Source organism: Plecotus auritus (genome assembly GCF_963455305.1).
Source record: "Plecotus auritus genome assembly, chromosome: 5".
NCBI classification, from domain to species: Eukaryota; Metazoa; Chordata; class Mammalia; order Chiroptera; family Vespertilionidae; genus Plecotus; species Plecotus auritus.
Genome location: NC_137776.1, coordinates 59,476,080 through 59,498,336, shown reverse-complemented (window position 1 = coordinate 59,498,336; position 22,257 = coordinate 59,476,080). Strand labels below are relative to the sequence as shown.

General features: G+C 48.7%; 1 protein-coding gene across 12 annotated transcripts in view; it reads left to right on the top strand.

Annotated features, from left to right (window-relative positions):
* Positions 1-22,257, top strand: part of TANC1 (tetratricopeptide repeat, ankyrin repeat and coiled-coil containing 1) — a 244,458-nt gene that overhangs the window by 186,522 nt on the left and 35,679 nt on the right. For 9 of the 12 annotated variants that reach the window (XM_080669579.1, XM_080669577.1, XM_080669576.1 and 6 more), the window contains 8 exons: positions 4,572-4,694; positions 5,519-5,800; positions 6,665-6,822; positions 7,740-7,971; positions 9,430-9,596; positions 11,293-11,900; positions 16,725-16,833; positions 17,804-17,926. In XM_080669579.1, the coding sequence (XP_080525705.1) occupies positions 4,572-4,694; positions 5,519-5,800; positions 6,665-6,822; positions 7,740-7,971; positions 9,430-9,596; positions 11,293-11,900; positions 16,725-16,833; positions 17,804-17,926 (1,802 nt within the window). The remainder of the gene's footprint in view (positions 1-4,571; positions 4,695-5,518; positions 5,801-6,664; positions 6,823-7,739; positions 7,972-9,429; positions 9,597-11,292; positions 11,901-16,724; positions 16,834-17,803; positions 17,927-22,257) is intronic. The other 3 variants (XM_080669582.1, XM_080669581.1, XM_080669580.1) reach the window with 1 other exon arrangement.

Sequence of the window (22,257 nt, the reverse complement as noted above, 5' to 3'; positions counted from 1 at the left end):
TGCCACCCACTGGGGATTGAGCCTACAACCCAGGCATGTGCCTGAAGGGGAATCGAACTGTGACCTCCTGGTTCATAGGTTGATGCTCAACCACTGAGCCACAACGGCCGAGCCGAATATCATGTGTTAAGGGGTCAGGAAGAAGGGAAGTGGGGCCCTGGCGAGGCTCCCAGCATCTTTATGCTCGTCAGAGCTGCGGCATCAGGTCCGACATTAGTGGCTGTTCCCATTCGTGAGCTGGCTCTTGGGTTACACTGTTGGCTATCCCTTCAGCCGCAGCCTGGGACACGTGGGGGTCCTCAGGGTGAGGCATGCTGAGGAAAGCGCCATTTGCAGAGGCCCAGGTCCCAGGCAGGAGCCTGCAAATATGTTCCAAGCTGGATCATTATAGGAAGCCAGGGTGATGGGTGTGGTCCTGATGGCCCACCACAGCCTGGTCAAGAAACTAGAAGCTGCCATTGGATTACCGTAGCCTAAGTCCATTTGGAGGTTCTGATGAGGAGTTAGCGGACTCTTTGTAACAGGAAGGACTGAGGGAGAAACCAAGATGGCGGCATAGGTAAACACCTAAACTGCTGCCTCGCACAACAATATCAAAACTACAACTAAAAGACAAAACGGACACCATCCAGAACCATAGGAAAGCTGACTGAGTGGAAATTCTACAACTAGAAGAAAAGAGGAAAGCACATTGAGACTCAGAGGAGATGCAAAAGGCTGAGGTACGGAGACTCGCATGTGGAGAGGACGGGCGGCTGAGTGCGCGGCTGGCTTTCTAAAGTGGGATGGAGAAGGAAGCTCCCGACTGCACTGAACTCCAGTCCTGGGCGAGACGCTGGGAAACCAGACTCATTTGGGGGGAATCTGGACTGTCAGGAAAAGAGAAAGCACACTGAGACTCAGGAGCTGCGGAAGACAGAGGTCAGGCGGTGCGCGCGTGCAGAGAGGACTGACTGCTGAATGCATGGGCAGCTGAGTGCGTGGCTGGCTTTCTAAAGTGGAAGGGAGACAGAAGCTGCCAACTGCACTGAACTCCAGTTCCAGGCAAGTTTCTGGGAACCCCGACTCATTTGGGGAGAAACTGGACTGTCTGGCAGCGGGCGAAACTTGAGGGCGGCTTTCTCTCAGAGGTGCTTGCAGCAATTACTGAGGGACACTGAGACCCAGGGGCCTCATAGGGCAGGGCTGACGGGAAACCAAGGCTGTCTTCTCCACTCTGAAACTCAGCCCCATCCAAGCTGAGCACAGAGGCTTTTGCAATTTTGCAAGTCTTGTCTCATAAGGCTGTCTCCAGCACAGAAGTTCTCCCGGCATAGACACAGCTGATCCTCACAGCCAATTGGCCTGGAGGTCAATTCCTCCCAGTGATACCAACAACAATCAAGACTTAACTACAACAAGGCTGAGCACACAGTCCACAAAGGGGTGCACCAAGAGTGTCCACCTCAGGTAACTGGGGAGGCTGAGCCACTGTGCCCTAGAGGACACCTAGCACACAAAGCTACTCTACCAACTCAGAGAAGCAGTGAAAATGCAGAGTGAAAGAAACAGATCACAAATCAAAGAAATGGAGGAAAACAAACGACTGGATATAGAGTTCAAAACAACGGTTATAAGGTTTTTCAATAATTTCCTAGAAAAGGCCGATAAATTTAGCGAGACCCTCGAGGATATGAAAAAGGACCAACTAGAAATTAAGCATACACTGACTGAAATAAAAAATATTATACAGAGACCCAAGAGCAGACTAGAGGACTGCAAGAATCAAGTCAAAGAGTTGAAATACAAAGAAGCAAAAAACACTCAGCCGGAAAAGCAAAAAGAAAAAAGAATCCAAAAACTTGAAGATAGTGTAAGGAGCCTCTGGGACAACCTCAAGCATACCAACATCCAAATTATGGGGCTGCCAGAAGAAGAGAGAGAGCAAGATACTGAAAACCTATCTGAAGAAATAATGACAGAAAACTTCCCCCACCTGGTGAAAGAAATAGACTTACAAGTCCAGGAAGTGCACAGAACCCCAAACAAAAGGAATCCAAAGAGGACCACACCAAGACACATCATAATTAAAATGCCAAGAGCAAAAGACAAAGAATATTAAAAGCAGCAAGAGAAAAACAGTTAGTTACCTACAAGGGAGCACCCATACGATTGTCAGCTGATTTCTCAACAGAAACTATGCAGGCCAGACGGGAGTGGCAAGAAATATTCAAAGTGATGAATAGCAAGAACCTACAACCAAGACTACTCTACCCAGCAAAGCTATCATTCAGAATGGAAGGTCAGATAAAGAGCTTCACAGATAAGAAAAAGCTGAAGGAGTTCATCACCACCAAACCAGTATTATATGAAATGCTGAAAGGTATTCTTTAAGAAGAGGAAGAAGAAGAAAAAGGTAAAGGTAAAAATTATGAACAACAAATACATGTCTATCAACAAGTGAATCTAAAAATCAAGTGAATAAAAAATCTGATGAACAGAATAAACTGGTGAATATAATAGAATCAGGGGCATAGAAAGGGAGTGGACTGACAATTCTCAGGGGGGAAAAGGTTGTGGGAGGTGCGGGAAGAGACTGGACAAAAATCGTACACCTATGGATGAGGACGGTGTGGGGGAAGTAAGGGCAGAGGGTGGGGTGGGAACCGGGTGGAGGGGAGCTATGGGGGGAAAAAAGAGGAACAATTGTAATAATCTGAACAATAAAGATTTATTAAATTAAAAAAAAAACAACAGGAAGGACTGCGTGAAGCCCTGATATGAATGTGCTCACGGTGTGTAAACAGTGCGGATATGCACTGAGACAGTGCAGAAGCACAAGTGAATGCTCTTTTAAAGTCAGTGTCAGGTGTTTCTACACAGACTGGGAAGGGGAGCAGGGCACACTGTTACAGAGCCCGGCCATGGAGCCAGCCAGGTGGTTGTCGACTGAAGGAGAGGGTGGGGCTGACGCTGAGGAAGGAGAGGACTGAGGCCTCAGAAGGGAAAATCGGAAGGGCCCATATCAGGCAGGTAGTGCCTGGGGCGTCAGAGCCAGAGGGTACAGCATAGGGTGGCCCTACCTGACTTCTGTCCCTTGAAGCTTGGTCCCACTGATGGTTTCCCCAGTCCTTAGGAGCCTTAGCTCTTGGAATGTAACTCCCCCTCCCTCCTCATCAGCCCTCAGATGACATCTGTGTTCTGTTGTCCTGGATGATCATCATATGTCTAAGAGCAGCAGGGATTTGGATTGGGCCACTTATTCCACAAAACAAATTAGGTTAATTTCATTTAGATTTCCTTATTGTGACCTAGATATGCAATTCAGAGATTTTTTTTAAAGACAAAAAAACAACAGCACTGTATATTTGCTTCTAAGATTTGCTGAGGATTAGTAAAATTATTTGCATTAATTGTTTTTATAATCCAACTGTGTCTTTGCTGGAATAGACCCTAAATCCTTTTTAAAGGTACCTATGTGCTGTGAATCTTACAGAGGGAAATGTGATTAGTTCTCTTTAGAATTTTAAAAAGTACATACATATGTAATCTATATATATATATGAAAGCCTAAGTGACAGGAAGACCAGCCCATCGCTATGACGCACACTGAACACCAGGGGGCGTACACTCAATGCAGGAGCTGCCCTGGGCGGTCAGTGCGCTCCCACAGTGGGAGCACTGCTCAGCTGACAGACGGGTGCAAGATGCTGGGCTCATGGCTGGCAAGCACAGCTGCAGCTGTGCAAGCCTCTCCTGCAGACACTCGCCCTGCATGCCTGAGTGTCGGCAGGCACGTGGGCCGGGATGAGCAGGAGCTGCATGGTGCCCAGCCTGGGCTCGGGCTCCTCCCCGGCTACCTGCCGCTTCACGCACTATGTGCTGTGCGGGATTGAGGTGGACAGTGGGCGGAGCCCAACGAGCTGGCAGTAAGGCCAGGCTGTGGCGGCGCAGAGGTCCACTGATCCCTGCAGGCCAGGCCGAGGGACCCCGCCGGTGCACAAATCCGTGCACCGGGCCTCTAGTATTATATAATGTAATATATAGATATACGTATATATTTGTGTGTGTATATATACACACTTTTGAAGCTTAGGAATGTGTTTATTTCCAATGAAAGGCTACTTTTACTGCCAGGAGCTGACTTTCAGGTTGCAAACACTGTGGAATTGTATGGGCAGTCTGCTTGGTTAACGAGGCTGGAATTCCAGCAGCGGCGGGGTTCTCGGGCTGCACTGTGTGTTTGCAGTAGGACTGGAATTTTGCAGAGTGACCCTTGATTGTCAGATGTCTTCATAAAAATTTATAGTGAAATTTGTCACTTTCCAGAATCACGGAGATTTTAGCAACCGTATCAACGTGACTTTCATTTAAGAATGAAGAGCACTTGTTTTTTTTTGTTTTGTTTTTAACATTTTTTGGTAACATCACTGGAACAATAAATTGAGTTGGGTGAACAAAATCAAAATCACTTTGAAATAAATGTTGAACGCCTGAGTGGAATTGTTTAGTAATTTATAATTCTAGTAGTTTGGGTATGTATGATATGAAACTCAACTTTGAAGAGACTAAACTTCCATTTCATGTTACAGCGACGAGCTCAACCAAATTGGAAGATCTGAGCTATTTAGACGGGCAGAGAAATGCTCCCCTTCGGACGTCCATTAGATTACCGTGGCACAGCACGGCCGGAGGTAGGGCGCAGGAAGTCAGAGGTATTTATCCTTGCATCGCTGTCCCCGTGGGTAGGAGCTCGTCGACGAAACATGAAAAATCCGTGACAGCCAGCAGTTAAACATGCTTTCGGGGGGTGGGGGAGGAGGAAGGGAGGCTGTTAAAAGTTTATCTGGAAGGTGCGCTAGGGGCCTTCCTTAATAATTTTATACTTCTTAAAATATGATTAACTTCCTTCTGGAGTTGAAAAATAATTCTGCAGCATATTATTTTGAAGTGAGGGGTAGTTTAACACTCCCTCAATTTTTTTTTTTTTTTTTTTTGTCATCAACCAAGAATCAACTTTGTTTCACTTTTTTGGGGTGGTATTGGCCACCTCCTACATCTACCCATAATGCACAGGTGTGTGGTCAATAGCATGGCCAAAAGGGGCAAAGCGCCATGACACCAGGTGAGAGCTGGGACCCTATCGCTAGGGAAAACGCATTTTCATTTCACTCACACAGCATTGGAAGAAAGTGTCTTAAATATTGTTTGAGCTAAACTGGTGAGCCATGGTGTGGCCCTTGGAATCACTTTCTCTAATTCTCTGTGTGTCGGCCTTGAGTCATGAGAATACTTTAGAGGCATAAAAGGACCAGGAAGTCATTTTAATAGGATATGCTGTAGTGACAGTAGTGCATGATAAATGAAGTATTTCAGGAGTATTCATAGGATCAGATTGGAAATACAGATCCCTTTTGGGGTAAAACTGTAGGCTCTGAATACTAAGTGTGACATACATGCAATGATAAAGTGAGGTGTTTTTTTTAGTGTATAAAATTATGTCATTCTTCTAAAATAATGGTCTTTTTTCTTTCCTCAGCACGATTTGCTCCCTACAAGCCACAAGACATTTTGCTGAAGCCCCTGCTGTTTGAAGTACCAAGCATAACAACCGACTCTGTGTTTGTGGGAAGGGAGTGGCTCTTCCAGCAGATAGAGCAGGGCCTGCGGAACACGGAGCTGATGGAGAACAGAGGGGCGGTGGTGGTGGGAAACGTGGGCTTCGGGAAGACGGCCATCATTTCTAAGTTGGTGGCACTGAGCTGCCACGGAAGCCGCATGAGGCAGATTGCTTCCAACAGCCCCGGCTCATCACCTAAAAGTATGTCTGTGTTTAAGTACTTGTCTGGCTTATTATATTAATATCCGATAGATGGAGGAAGTTGCTGCTTGGATAGACATAAATTCCCGGTCTCCTCAAGTTTTTCCAGCTGTTCTGTCAGGCTTGCGATTGTGTGTTGAACTGTTTGGGTGTCCGTCTGTCCATCATAGAGCTTGTGTCTCTGTGACCTCTGCGGTGAGGCAGTCCTTTGCCGTTGCCTCCCAACTGCAAAGCATGCCTCCCTCTTTCTATGAGCAGAGATGAGGCCCCATCAAGTGCCTGGGGAATTTTGGGTCCTAAAACCAAGGTGGGTAGGCTCCTGGCAGGACGAGCCAGAAGGAGTCCGTGCAGAATTCTTTTGTACCCTGTGCTCCAGCAGCCTTTGTCTTCCGTGCTGCATTTACCAAAAATGTGAAAGTCACCTTAGAAATGGGATGGAGTAGCCAAGGATGTGACTATTTATGGCTTATTTTATGTGTAATAAACACATGAAAAGAAAATGTCTCTAACATAGTGAACCAGGAACAAGTGAGCCATGCAAGAATTTAAAAAAAAAAAAACCACAAAAACAAAAATAATGTAATAAAAGAAATGAGAAACCAGTTCTCCAGCGAGGACAACTGGTGGATGGGAGACAGGGCTGAGAGGGGACAGGTGTTCTCATGTGCACCTTCATTCACTCATTAAGCTCTCTGTTTCTAATCAAGAAATATGTTCAATGTCCTGCCATGCATACCCCCATTCTGATGTTGTAAATCAGTGGTTGGCAAACTCATTAGTCAACAGAGCGGCAAACCGCGGCTCGCAAGCTGCAGTTTGCCGACCACTGTTGTAAATGATGGAATTGGTCTCTCTTCTCTGTAGCTTCAGATTCCTCCCCGGATCTTCCATTCACTCCATTGCTTTCACCGAGTACTTCTCCCGGTGGTACCACCATGGCCAAAACGCCTGCTGGGTTGGGGTCTGACGCTCCTGAAAACCAGAGACCAAGAGAGGATGCAGCAAAATACCTCGCGTCCAAGGTAATGTGCTCCTGGTCTATGAGAACTTGCAGAGAGAGAGAGAGAGTGTGTTTCTGAAAAATGAATTATAAAAGGGATCTTAAAACAGAGACAGCAATGGCTTAATGCAAAAGTACAGCTTTGGATAAAATTGTGATGGAGTACTGCAAGTGAAAGGTATTAATGAAAATAAATAGCTTCAGACATTGCCAGTGGACTTGTATTCATCTTAAATGATGGACAGAAAACTCCTCGATCAGCAGGCGGTATTCCTGCGCTTCCACAAACCCACCCTTACAGCTGGAAGGAGTGCAGGAGGTTGGGAGCCTGTAATGCGACCCCCAAGCCACCTCTGCCTACACTCTGTTGCCGGGGCCTCTGTCTTTCTGTCAGAGGTTCCTTGTGATGTTGTAAAAGAGACTTGGCTGACCTTTTCTTCCTACATTCATGGTCGTCAAGATCCTTCTGAAATTTTCCATCTGCTCAGCTTCCATCGGGTTCATAAGCCACCCTCCTGCGTTACATCTGTTACGTCTCGCTCCTGGTGAGCCGTGTGGGTCTCCCCAGCAGCAGTGGTGTGAGACAGTGGAGCTGGAGAGCCACCAGGAGTGGGCGTGATGGGGGGCTTCTAGTGAGGAAACCCCGGGCTGGGCCAGGAGGTAGGTACAGGGGCTGAAATGAGTGCTTCTCTACCCCAGATCCCTGCTCCTCACTTCTGCATGCCTGGCATGGGCAGCCAAGAGGATTTCGTCCCCACGTGAGAGTGAAAGGGACGACTCCTCCTCCTCTGAAGGCTCACCCCCCCCCTCTGTCCTTTCCCAGGATAGGCAGGAATTGGGTGATTTCTGACTTTGTCCCCGTTGAACTTCTCCAGTGTCACTTGTGGTGTGCATGTGAAGAGGGTGAGGTGACACTGACGGTCTGCTTCTCCCTTCCAGGTGGTGGCCTACCACTACTGCCAGGCGGACAACACGTACACATGCCTGGTGCCCGAGTTCGTGCACAGCATCGCAGCTCTGCTGTGCCGGTCCCATCAGCTGGCCGCCTACAGAGACCTGCTGATCAGGGAGCCCCAGCTGCAGAGCATGCTGAGCCTCCGGTCCTGTGTGCAGGACCCCGTGGCTGCCTTCAAGAGGGGAGTGCTGGAGCCGCTCACAAGCCTGAGAAACGGTACCTCCAGCAGCCCCCCAGAGCCCCCACAGTAGTGGCTCAGAGTCCCCAGGGCTGTCCTCAGAAGGAGGGGTTAGTGTGGTTCTGGGGTGAGAGTGAGATGGCGCAGGGAGAGGGTGTGGGTGGATCTGCATCCCCTTCCTCAGAGCCATCTCCCTGAGGCCCCTCCCAAACGGTGTAGTTTTACTTATTTATTATTTAAATCTTTATTGTTGAAGGTATTACATATGCCCCCCCTTTTCCCCATTGACCCCTTCTAGCCTGCCCCCACCCCGCTGCCCCAGGCCTTCACCACCCTGTTGTCTGTGTCCATGGCTTATGCATCTATGCATGCACGTTCTTGGTGGATCTCTTCCCACCCACCCTCGGCCCCGCCTGCCGCAGTCTGTTCCATGCTGCTATGTCTCTGGGTCTGTTTTGTTCATTAGATTCCACATCTGAGTGAGATTACGTGATACTTGTCTTTCTCTGACTGGCTTATTTTGCTTAGCATAATATTCTCCAAATGGTGTCGTTTTAAATGAAGCATCTCTAACAAGTAACTCCCTAGTGGACACATTTCCAAGGCAGCTAATTTGTGCCTGTAGATCCTGTAGACACTCCAGGAACTGCTGCCTGCCAGGTTTGCACTCCCACATAGCAGGGGAGAAGGCCGTCATTTAGGGAGATGGCCAGCATGTTTTGTTCAGGGCCTCTGCTCAGGTGAGTTGAACCTGAAGCCATTTCTGGAAGTCTGACCGTGTTGCCCTTGAATATTTTACAAGGTCGGGGGCATTAGTGCTGTTACGGGCCCTTCATTTTTTCATCTTCCCTCCTCCTCATCGTTTGAGCTATTTTACCTGCCTTCATAGCACTTCTTCCAAAAGGTACTGGAGAGAGGGAATTGAAGCCGATGTCATCATTTTCCCTCAGTTCCCTGGGCAGAAAGTTGGTGCTGATCAATAGGAAACTAGATGTAGGTTTGTAGGGGAGTGCCCTGTCCTAGGAGTCCATAAAGCGAGCTCTCCCCCGGCTAGCTGTGTGCCTTGGGCTGGGCTTCGCCCTTTGGGGGTCAATCCTTTCCCAGAAATCCACTGAGGGTGTTCTGCTAGTGGGGGAGGGGGCCTGAGGGTCTTTTCCAGATTTCCTCTGTGTATGTCATCTTCAGTGTGCTCACCCAGAGACAGCGTTTATGAAGAGCGAACTGTATCACATACAAGGGTGAAATTCTGCTAAGTGTGTGTAATGCAGTATGTTTCTGGAAACTGTTCTGTGAAAAGTGGTTTTCTTTTTGGCTCGGTGCTCCCGTTTTCATTATAAGTTTAATAGAAAATATGCTTCCATGTAAACCATTCCTTCTGCCATATGGAGATCTTTTTAGTTTTTCCTAACACTTTAAACGGTGCGTTAAAATACACTGGGTGGTGCCATCGTATAGAAATGTATAATTTCTTAATTAAAAAATATTTTATCTTTTAGAGCAGAAAATTCCTGAAGAAGAATACATTATCTTGATCGATGGCTTAAATGAAGCTGAGTTTCATAAACCTGATTATGGAGACACGCTTTCTTCATTTATTACCAAAATTATCTCCAAATTTCCTGCCTGGTTGAAGTTGATTGTGACTGTAAGAGCAAATTTTCAGGTAAAGAAATAATTTTCAACTCTTTTTCCAAGTCCTTATTCTCAAATTTTAAAGTGATGAATGCTAACGATTTAAACGGTTGTAAACTATTTAGCTGCTGAAATGAAAACTGTATTAAGACTTTATGAAATATTAGTCACAGAGCCCCAAGTGGGCACAACTCTTGACCTTTTTGCCCCACCCCACCCCCCAAGGCACATGTATCACAGTGTCAGGTAAGTTTTCCATTAGCACGGAGCTGTGCTTGTCCTTGTACACGGAGTGTCTAGCCCTGGTTCACCACTGCTCTGGAGAGCGGTGTGAGGTGTCTGGCAAACAGGTCTCACAGAAGGTAAAGTTATTCCTCCTCGTGGCGGTTTGCCCTGCTCTGCAGTGGGACTTTGGTGTGTGTGTGTTTGTATGAAGAAAAAAAGGGAGGGATGGCGAAGGGGATTTTTAAGACCTATTCTGAGAGAAGGCCTATCCCCTCCCCACCCCGCATGAGGTAACATTTGCAGGGAGGGGAAGAGTGATTTTTTAGAATTCTCTTCCTCATGTTTTCCCTCACTTGAACCCTACAAGTGTATCTCAACAACCATTGACTTCTACCTTGTTCAGTTTTAGTAAAGACATTAGATGTTTGCCCTTTCATGATGCTGTTTATTTTACAATAGCATTTGGGTTCTTCCTTTTCTCATCAAAAGTGGCCTTAGACCTCGGTCGAACTTGACGTGTATTGTTCATGGGAATTAGGTCCATACCCTTTCCAGTCATGCTCCATCAGTCAGCAGGCCCGGGAGAGGAGCGTTGCCAGGGGTTCTGTTAGCATACACGGGACATGTGCTCCTCCTGCCTCTGGAATCACTGCATTCCCTGAGGACGTGTACTCACGCGCTTCAGAAACGATAGTGGGGAGTTAAAGACAACCCACCAAACTCTCCTCTGCTGTGAACGGTCAGGATGTGCTTATCTCAGGGCTGGGAGAGATGGTTGGGGACCAAGGGCTTCCAGGGAGCTGGTGCTCTGAGCTACTGGACCAGGTGTGTTTGACTTTGTGAAAATTAATCACACCAGGCCATTATGATTATGATTTGTGCACTTCTGGATGTACTGCTTCCATTTAAAAGTTTACTAAAAACCAGCAACTTGAGAAAGCGACCGGGGGCTGTACTAGGGTAGGGCCCCTGCGTGTGGGCAGGCCTCACTGGGCACGGCCGGGGGGCAGTTTCGGGTTTCCTGGTTCAGTCTCGCAGCGCTGGCATCTGCAGGAGAGGGGTGGCTCTTATCTCAGGGTCTGGCCTGTTCTTAGAAGTACAGTGGTGGCTGTGTTTGTCCCTGTTATGTAATCAGTTGCACAATGTAAGGATGATGGGTGTCAGGTCCACTCAGGGCCTCACGGCCCCTTTGTGGGTCTGGCCAGGTGGCCTCGTTGCCTCTTGCCTCCTGGGCTCCGAGTTTTCGAATCGGGGCCTCAGGAAAGCCTTTACTGATTCCATCTCACATCAGGATTTCTTTCACATAAGCTTTTTATCTTCAACTTATCCTATTACATGTTTTAATACAAAATAATGAGTCCCTGTAATCCATGAAAATCCCCCTTGAAAGAAAACTAGTGAATCTGGTTTGAAATGCAGCTGACATGAAAAATAAATCTCCGTGCAGTGACACTGTGGGTTTTCTTCCCCCTCCCACCCCCTCCCCGCCCCTCCCCCCCCAGGAAATTGTCAGTGGGCTGCCATTCGTCAAGCTCTCCCTGGATGACTTTCCCGACAACAAGGACATTCACAGCGACCTGCACGCCTACGTCCAGCACAGGGTCCACAGCAGCCAGGACATCCTCAGCAACATCTCCCTGAACGGCAAGGCCGACGCCGCCCTCATCGGGAAAGTGAGCAGCCACCTGGTGCTGCGGAGCCTCGGCTCCTACCTGTACCTCAAGCTCACCTTGGACCTCTTCCAGAGGGGACACTTGGTCATCAAAAGTGCCAGCTACAAGGTGGTGCCCGTGTCCCTGTCCGAGCTCTACCTGCTGCAGTGCAACATGAAGTTCATGACCCAGTCCGCCTTCGAGAGGGCGCTCCCCATTCTGAACGTGGCCCTCGCGTCCCTCCACCCCATGACGGACGAGCAGATCTTCCAGGCCATTAACGCTGGCCACATCCAGGGGGAGCAGGGCCGGGAGGACTTCCAGCAGAGGATGGAGGCCCTCTCCTGCTTCCTCATCAAGCGGCGAGACAAGACCCGCATGTTCTGCCACCCGTCCTTCAGGGAGTGGCTTGTCTGGAGAGCAGATGGTGAGAACACGGCCTTCCTGTGTGAGCCCAGGTACAACGGGACGCTTTCCGTCAGCTCTTGGCAGGGAGTCTGATGGGCACTTGAGGAAGGAATTTCAAATACAATTCATGTTTTCTTTAGTGGAAAGGCAACACAGAATGGAAAATTTAGGTGGGGCATTGGCACATTCTCTCTGCTACTAACCCAAAGCCGCCCCCCTTTCATTGCTAGGACATTAGGACTCCTGGGTACATTTGGGTGAAGAGATGCCAGGCGATGCCTTGGTGTGGTTTCTTTGCCATCCATTCTCTTTTAGACCCCGCCCCCTGTCCCAGGAGTCATCCGTGGTGGGAAAGCGTGGTATCACCTCCAGATAACAGTGGACTTCCCGAGAAGCTGTTCCCAGTCACTGTCTTCCCCTGAGGGTCTGTGGGCTGCCTGGGGCCCCCAGCACCCTCCCCCATCCACCATGTAGCTTGTCCCAGGAATCAGATGTGGCTGCTGGCCCAGAGGGGAGCACAGCGGCCACAGCTGGCCACGTTGTTTTGTATTTGTGGTGTAGCTCGGTGTAACAGGCTGGGATTTGTGGTCGGGGGATTGAGGTTCAGATCTCAGATGCCCCACTTATGAGACGGTGGGAGGGCAGCTGCAATCACTGAGTTGTAGGTTCCACCGAGGATTTGCCACAGGGCGGGGCCCAAATACAGTTCTCCTTCCTGCCCAGGGGCGGAGGCAGTAGTGAGCTGTTGTGGGCCTGATGCTGGTCAGCATGAGGTCAGGAATTCGAAGGTGCAGGTACTTTCATATTAGGGTGTGTTCATGTCTGCCACCGCTGCCTGGCCCTGGCCCACGTCATTGCTATCTTAAAGGGCTCCTGCTCTCTGTGAGTCAGAATTGCTCCCGACTCCTGCAGCACATCTGGCCAGCTGCTAAATTGTCCCCTTCAGGCTGGACTGGGCATTCGACCAGACGCTGGGGTCCAGAAATGAGTAAGAACTTGTGACCAGCACACCACCTTCCTCCCCACGAACGCTGGCAATGCTGACCAATAGGTCTGGCTGCTGTTTCATGTTGTGGTAGTGTTATTTCCTAGGTGACACTGGTCTAAGAATTGTCCTTTAGAACCTGGTTTGGGGCCATAAACTGTAACTCCCAGGTTATTGGGCCAGACCAAAATAACTAGGTAAATTGTATGTCATGACATAATTAGGTCAGGGGATTTTCTTGGAGAAGTCCGATCATTTACTGGGAAAAGATAGGCTGTTTTGAATCTGTAGAGACATAAAAACAAGTTGAGCCCTGCCTGGGTGGCCCAGTTGGTTGGAGTGACCTCCCGTACACCAAAAGATTGTGGGTGCAATTCTGCTCAGGGCATATATCTAGGTTTTGAGTTCAATCCCCGGTCAGGGCACATGCGAGATGCAATGGATCGATGTTCTCTTACATCGATGTTTCTCTTTCTCCCTCTCTCTTGCTCTCCCTCTCCCCCTTCCTCTCTCTCTAAAATTAATAAACATGTCCTCTCTAAAATTAATAAACATGTCCTCGGGCAAGGATTTAAGAAAAACACAAAAACAAGTTGAAAGATTTCAACAGTGGGTGTAGGTTTGTTACGGAGGTTTGGTCTGTAGTCACAGTTAAGCTTCACTCCCTTTTGGGTGGTAGGTGGCGTTGAGGTCATGTAGCGTAGGGTAGGGCTGAGAGTGGGGTGCCTGATGGGTTGTCACCTTTGGTCGTGGGCTGCTGAGCCCTGATGTGTTTCTGTATGCAGGTGCGGGGACCTGCAGGGGCAGGGCCAGGACTAGGCTGTAGCAAGAGAGGCACACAGGTGCAAAGGAATTGTTACCTCTCAGAATTGTGCAAGTCAGCATTTACCCAAGACCCCTCTAGTTCTCCCACTTCCCTCAGCAGACAGGCAGTGCATAGAACCATGTCGGAAGGAACCTACTAGACTCGGTTCAACAAAAGTTCTTGTGGACCCACTACATGCAGGGTTGTGTGGCGGATACAGAAATTCCTGAGGCGAGGGCCCGGTTCTCGAGGGCTTCGCACCCAGGAGGGCCAGTGAGGCAGCAGGGACGGTGCTGGGCGGAGCCACACTGCACGAGGACCTCAGGAAAGAGGATCAGCTCCCGCTGGGATGGCCATGTCTGCAAAATGTTCCACATACATGTTACTGTTTGAGTTGGGCCTTGAAGAATGGGTAACATTTCTCTTCCCAAGTCAGTCAGTTGTAATATTCCCCAATTGCAGAGAAGAAAGAATCCAATACCGAGAAGCAATGGCACTTCATTTTTCACGTCCGTCCCTTTCCATGCATTTTAAATATTCTCCAAATTATTTTTTCTGTAATGAAATTCCCATTCTGCTTGCTTTGCTTAATATATTGTGGACATTTTATAAAGCTGCTTGACTATCTCAGTGTCATTTTGCATGGCTGTGCAAAACTCCTGGGAGGCAAATGGTGCCCTTACTGTGGGGCTTTTACATTGTTTCTGGGTTAGTGACACACAACATAAATCTATTGTGAATACCAAGGTGCCTTACAGGAGAGCAGGAGCGTTTGCGGAGGTCCGGGTTAAATCCTGTTTCCAGCCTAACCAGAGTGGCTCAGTTGGTTGAGCGTCGTCCTGTGCACTGAAAGGTTGCTTGTTTGATTCCCGGTCGGGGCACATACCTGGGTTGTGGATTCAGTCCCTGGTCGGGGCACGCATGGCAGGCAATTATTGATGTTTCTCTCTAAGCATGTCCTCAGGAGGGGATTACAAAAATCCTGTTTCATTAGTACTTTGTGTGATTCTTATGCACAGCTTATTTTAATTCTCCAAGCCCGCGTCTCCTCATCTGTAAAAAGAGTAAGAGCATCATCACCTCCTTGTGTAATGGTGGCTGTTATAGAGAGAAGTACTTTTATTTTTTTTAATCCTCACCCAAGGATATTTTTCCATTGAGTTTTATAGCGAGTGGAAGAGAGAGTGAAAGACAGAGAGAAATATCAAAGTGAGAGAAACACATCAATTGGTTGCCTCCTACACGCACCTCAACCAGGGCCTTGGCTGGGAAAGAGCCTGCAACTGAGGTACGTGCCCTTGACCTGAATCGAACCTGAGACCCTACAGTCCACAGACTGACCCTCTATCTGATGAGCCAAACCGGCTAGGGCAAAAGGGAAGTACTTAAGAGCATCTGCTTCTCCCCTTTATACTCCCTATCTTCCTCCCTGCCTCCCCCACTTCTTTCCTTTCTGTTTTGATTATCCCTTAGGTTTGAATCCAGGAACAGAATTATCAAGTTAAAGAGTAAAGTTACTCAAAGCCTCATTCACATCACCTAGGCTTAAACACGACTCACATTTTATAATATTTGCTCCATCTGTTATTTTTTTGTTGAAATAAATTATAGACTTCATGATATTTTACCTGAAATAGTCGGCTATAAACTTCAAAAAAAAAAAAAGATTTTCATACTTAGCCACAACACCATTACAACACCTAAAATATTAACACTAATTCACCAGTATCAACACATTTAGCTATGCTCAGATTTCCCCACTTTCTTCCTATTTTGTAGTATGTATGAATCAGAATCCAGATGAGGACCCTAAGAGGCATTTTATTGTCTCTTTTAATCTGCAGATTCCCACCTTTTGTTTTTTCTCTGCATTTTGTTTAAAAAGATCAACTGGGTAGTTTGTCCTGTTAGTTTCCCATAATGTGGATTTTGCTGATTGTGTTCTCAAGGAAGTTTTTAATGTTTTTTTTTTTCACCTTTATTTTCTATAAATTGGTAGTTAAATGTGGAGGCTTGATCAAATGTTATTTTACTTAAAAAATTTTTTTGCAAAGATGCTTAATAGGTGGTAGCGAGTAAAGTAAGTACTTCCATAAGGCGACATTTAACATCTTAAAGTCTCTCAGAGCCATTCATGATCATTTCCTGGGTCCTTCGATTCTTTGGGGTTGCACAGGACTTTTCATCTAGGGCATCTACTTCATCTAATCTCCCATCTACTTTTCCCCACATCATTGACTTGAGGAGTGAACGTGTAGCATTTCAGTAGACGGAACAAAGCTGTAATGGGGGTCGGGGGGCGGTGTGTGCTGCAAGGCATGGCATCAGAAACGCAGGCCATGTTCTGCAAGAACAAATTGCGTTTGACTGGAGCTCTTGTCACGGAACTGAGGAGTAGGAAGGGTTGACACAAAGGACGTGTCTGGGGATGGTGGCCTTTCGCAGCCATCTCTGAAGAACCTGTGAAGGTTGGAGTGAAGATCATCAACGTGGACAGGAGTGTGGTGGGCGGAGCATGGGGACCCCTGTGGCAGCCCGGAGTGAGTAGAACTTGGCTTTAGGATGCTGTGGGGTGGAGACAGGCCTTGTTGACATGAGATAGATGGGCATGGCTTGGTCTTGTGGGCAGAGTCGAGGAAGAGAAGGTGCCATATCAAGGAATGAAGCCTCAGAAACCAGGAGTGGCCTTGCTCCCAGAAAGGGTAAGAAAGGCAGAAGGTGTGAGACTGTACCTGCAGGTGGTGACTGTACCTGTGATGTAAACAAGACTCTTAGTTTCATGGAGTTTACATTTGGTGACAGACATAAGTAAGGTGATGACAGAGTGAGGGGTGAGGGACAGAGAGTGGGTGGTCCCAGAGAGAAAGCCCTGCCCTGTCACAGGGCTTCCCTCTGGCTTGCTCCACAGAGATGGGGAATCCAGAGGAAGCCCCTAAAACGACTTGAAGAACACAACTTCCCACCCTTCTGTGTGGTGGTGCGGAGGTGCCAGGGTTTCAGGGTTTGTGCAGCGATGTTCTCACCGGAGGGCCCAGGGTGCGGTGGGACGGGGTGTTTGTTACAAGTCTGTGTGTCTGGCCCTAGGAACGGGCACGCTCTCCTGGCGTTCATGTTCTCTCGACAAGAGGGCAAGCTGAACCGGCAGCAGACCATGGAACTCGGGCACCACATCCTGAAGGCACACATTTTCAAGGTGAGACACACACCACCGTGACGACGGCTCTCACTGTTGTCGTCCTTGTCTTTTTCAGTTTTTGGTTTTAGAGAATTTCAGCTTTATCAGTCCTCTCAGCCCCCCATGAGCCCCATTCCATACACAGCCCCTCCCTTCTCCCTAAAAGTAACCACTGTTCTGAGTTATAGTCACTCACTTATGTATCTAAATGCTAGGGTCACGTTTTTACTGCCCCCCTCTTTAAGTCCCTTTTAAGTTTCTTTCCACCTGAAGTTGCCATTTCATTCATTCCCTTTGGTTTCCTAGTTCTTTAGTTGTCAAAGAACATGAGTTACTTGACCTCTAGTTTGTTTTTTTGTTTCTGTAGTCGGACAGTTTATTTTACTGAATTTAGAATCACGTTCAACTGGACCTCTAGTTTTGCACCACCTGGATTTTCTGATTGTTTTTATTTCTCATGATCTAGTTCATGATCCTCTGGATTTCTTATTTGGTAGTTGCACCTAGAGGCTTAGTCAGATTCAGGGTTGAATGTTTTCCCCAGGGTGTCATGATTACCTCCTAGTTGTACTTGGGTTCACACTCCATGTAACTCTGTGTGGGGTTTCTGCATCGGGAGGCACAGCGTCTGTGTTGCCTCTCTTGGTGGGATGCCATCAGCCGGTGCAGGTCTCTGCCTGGACCATGCCCTCGGTGTGGGCTACAGAATGGTGATGTTTTCTCATTGATTCTTCCTTTGATTGACTGGAGAATTTCTACAAAGAGAAGAAACTTTCTCCTCACCTGCCATCTCTTTCCCCAGGCCTACAGGCCGAGTGCAGAGGCAGGCGAGGTGCTTGCCCCTTGGTTTTCAGGAGAGAGGTCTGGGCATTCTTTCCACAGCTCAGCATGTCCGCTTGCACCCGCACCCTGGGGTCCCACCCACTTGAGCCCAGTGCTGCAGGTGGGGGAGGAGACGCTGAGGCCGTTTGTCTCTGATTCCTTCCAGGGCCTCAGTAAGAAGACGGGGATCTCCTCGAGCCATCTCCAAGCCCTGTGGATCGGGTACAGCACGGAGGGGCTGTCTGCCGCCCTCGCCTCGCTCAGGAACCTCTACACGCCCAATGTGAAGGTGAGCAAGCCCTGTGCCCGTGCCCATGCCCATGCCTGCTGCCCTTTCCCCAACAGCCCTGCCCTCCCCATCCCTGGGCTGTGGCCAGAGGTCATGGAGGAGCTTCTGATGATGCTCTTCTCTGAAGTCGAAGGCGGTCCCTTTCTCTTCTGCCCGCTGGGCTAGCTTTCCCGGGGCAGGAAGCCGTGGGTGGGCGGGGCTGCGCTGTGGGCCTGTGGTGGAGGTTTCAGAGGGATGTGATAAGGAAGCAATTCACACGAAAACCAAAGGTCAGCGGGAGAGTCCAGGGAAAAGTGATTTTTAAAATGCGCTGAGTTTCTAATCTGGACTCTCTCTTTATGGCTCATAGGAAATTGCACGCCGGTGAGGGACAGAGTGGTGGGGACACAGAGGAACCGACCGCCTAGGTTTCAGGTTTTGTGTACTGGCGTGTTTACGACCGTAGAAAGCGTTTCAGGGTCACCCGCTGCTGAGCCAGCGGCTTCCTCAGTCTTGGTCCGTGGCTGTCATGTCACCATCTTCTTCTTAGAATAGATTTTACCCTTCATTTTAACAAAGTCTAAGAATCTAAAGCACACAGAGGCCAAGTACCTGGTTAAATCAACAGAGAAGGGGTAACCGCCCCAAAGTGTGGGAATTACTGCTTTACATGGTGGCAGCTTGCAACCGTCTTTTCCAGTGTAAAGTGAAATGAGATCATAAACATTTTCACCTTTTAGATTGCTCCCCCACCTCACACATCTGCTGGGCTCCAGGCCTTTCGGCCGCAAGCCCTGGCATGCCCAGCTGCCTGCACAGGCGCTGAGGCAGTTCCCAGGGAGTCGGGCCCTCCCTGTGAGCCACCTCCATGAAAACAGTCATACCTGCCCCCCCTTCAGCAGGAGGTGACCGACGTGGTCATGCAGCAAAGGACAGACGGAGCCCTGTATGCTCCAGGCATGCCTTCCACGTCTCACGTTGGGTTCATCAGACTCACCTGGAAAGGGCGCCACGTGCCCCAGAAATGGCACTCCTAGGAGACTTCTGCACCTCTTCTCCCCGCCGGCCCCCTGCTCCCAGCACCTCGCACCTTGGATGTGTGACTGGGGACTTGGGTTTGCAGAGGGCTTCCCGTGCCCAGTGGGGCTTAGCTCTGCCCCTCTTCTCCTTTCCCTGCCTTCCTGGTGGATTCTTTTCCTTCTCGTCCCCTACAGAGGGGAGGGGTGGCAATGCTGATGTAGAAGCCTGGGGTCAGAGGGACCTAGCAGTGCTCTGACCCGGGAGCCCTGCTGCCCGGTACAGGGCCCTGGGTGGGTTAGAGAAAGGTCACCGCCTCCAGGTGGACACAGACAGGGCCTTTGCAGAGAAAAAGTGCCGCCTCATGCAGGTGGACTTGCCCCCTCTTAGGGTTCAAGACTTGATGGGCAAGGGGCTCGTTGGGTTTCATTCTGACATGCCCCTCGGCCAGGCGCCTGGGAGCAGAGCACCCCTGGAGGACCGCTCACGGGACCTTGTGCTCTGCCCACCCCTTCGCATGTTTGCACCTCTGTCCAGACCTGAGGTTTGAGTTCCTGTGTCTCAGCTGAACCCCCACACAAGCTTAAGGGGCAGAGGGTCAGGGAAGCTGTTTTTGTAGTTATGGGAATTAGCTTCAGGCTGCTTCTACCGATCAAAGGAAGCTCTTCCTGTCTAGATGGAGTTACTGTAAAAGAAAGGTGGCGAACACAGCTGAGTTTAGACCTCACGTAATAAAATATTTGTATTAAGAATTTTTGTTCTACTTAGATTTTATAGAAATTGGGTTGAATTTACTATAATAATGACATTGTTTCATCTTTTGTCTCAGCTAAAAGTGTACCTTTTGGCTTGTCCATAATTAAGAAAATTCTATAACAAATGGCCAAGAAGAAAGAAATAAAGAATAACAATGGCAATATCTGTTTTTACTATTTTAATGAGTTGCAGGCACAGACATTATTCATCCAGTACAGAGAAATTTAAATGGGAAACGTCATACTCTGTTGAATATGAGCTTTTAAGACAGTAAATTGAAGGTACAGCATAACAATATAATGACCTTGACCCTCCTGGGATTATAAACTTTCCTGTCTAACATACTTGCACTTTTAAGAGTCTTTCATCTTCACTTTGTTTCAGAGAACTCCTGTGTCACCTACATCTACACTGTCCCTGATATTCTACAACATGCTTATAGAATTTTGAGGCTTTCCATTATCCTTCTGTTTCCTTTTATCTTTCAAGAAAAAATAAAAGGGTTTTCACAGAATCTTCAGCAAATTACAGTAATTTAAAATTATGCATGCAATTAAGGAACTTTTTTTAGAGAGCATTAAATGTTGTCATACAGGCACGGATGTCATTTTGAGCAATAATTGCAGTTTGCCACTTTGGTAAATTAAAGTGACTTTGCTCCAGAATGATTGCTTGGTAGATGCATTTTAATTTTAATGGCATGCCAGTGACTTCTAACAATGGTGTCTCCCGTTACCAGGCCAGCGTCGTGCCAGCCCAGCCCTGGCAGCCCACTGGGGTCCTTGCCACCCGGCCTCCAGGCTCCCATCCAGCTGGCTGGCTAGCTCACACTGTCCCATCGGACTGGCTGCCAGCCACGGGCTTCCCCGGGCTATGGACGTGGGAGAATTTGCGTTGCGGTTCTTCCCTCAGCTGAAGGCAGGGAGGAGAGGAGACAGAGTTAGGCGTGGACTTGGCCTTCCTTCCCTTGGCGGAGAGGGTCCAGGCGTATTCTGCGTGACAGGCAGCACAGCACACCGTGTAAGCCTGCTATCGTGGCTGTGACCCTAAAGTAACGACTGAAGGTACCTGGAAACTGATACTCGCACCTGCTGACCATGCCAGCCAGCGCCTTGCCTACCTCCGGCCCCTTTTCTGCTTTCTTGCATTCATTAAACCCAGAAGTTTATAGGTAATATTGCCATTTCTAAATGTTACCCAAGGAGACCGTCGGTGATGGTGGTGGTTGGAAAATTTCCATGTTGGGGGGGAAATGTAGAGGACGAACCACTTAAACCCTGTCCTTGAATGCAGAGTAATCTTAGCTCGAGCTGCTGCTTACACCACTGGACTGCTCTGTGGCAGTAGTTAGTTTTGTGCCCAGGAATAATCTGTGCTTCGTCCCCTCGGAGCCCCAGTTTTCTAACCTATAAAGTGGAGGTAACCAAAGAGCCTTTCTCATAAGGATGGGAAACCTCACTGAGGTGTAAAAGCTCTTGGAAAATACTGGACATTTATTACTGGGCAAGTGAATTATTCTCATTTGTGCTTTGTCTCCTTCCTGGAGACCGAGACTCGGCTGTAGGCACCTGAGAACTTCTGGATGTGTCTGTGGCTGGTAGCGAGAGGAGCTGCCCACCGTGAGTTTTTGTTGGGTCCAGGTGACTCCTGTCTGCTCTCAAATAAGCGTGAGGTCTCCTGCACTCGGGGCTGGTGGACAGCTCGGGGAGAACAGACCTCGGGTGGCCAGGTGCCTGGGGCAGAGCGCCCTCCTGTGCCTTCCAGTGTCAGGGACCTGGGTTCCTGTCCCTTCTGAAGGTTCTGGGAAAAGTGATTGCAATGATAGCAGTTGAACTTATTTAGCACTTGCAGGATGCTGAGGACTCTGCTAAGTGCTTTATGTGTGTCTGTGTATGTCACGTTCATTTTTAATCTTAACAACAACCCAGTGAGGTGAAGCTGTTTTTATCTCCACTTCTCAGATGAGGATGAGAGCAGTTAATAGCGTGCCCCAAATCACACAGCTGGAAGGTACCTGGGTAAGAGCAAGCCCAGGCCCCACAGGTGCATTGATCATCGCACGTGTTTGCAGCCCTGGCTGCCAACCAGAATCACTGGGGAGCTCGGGGTCCGAGCCAAGGCAGAGTCTCCACGGGGGCTCGGCATTGGAAGCTTTCGGCTCCCAGATGGTTTCAGTGTGCAGCAGGTGAAGAACCATGGGTTAGCCCTGGCTGGGGTTTCTCAATGATTAGCGCGTCGGCCCTCGCACCAAAGGGTGTCAGGTTCGATTCCCTGTCAAGGGCATGTGTCTGGGCTGCAGGTTCAATCCCTGGCCCAGTTGGGGGTGTGTGCTGGGGGCAACCAATCGATGTGCTTCTCTCACATTGATGTTTCTTTCTCCCTGTCTCCCTCCCCCTCCCTAAAAAAAAATCCATGGAGAAATATCCTCGCGTGAGGATTAACAAGCAAACAAAAAAAGAACCATGGGTTAGGGGAAAGATCCACAAACGAATTGGGGGTTAAGCAGTAAAAATACCCATAGCATTGCACCATCAAAGGAAATGTTTTTCCCAATAAGCAGATGAAGTGTGAATTGTAGA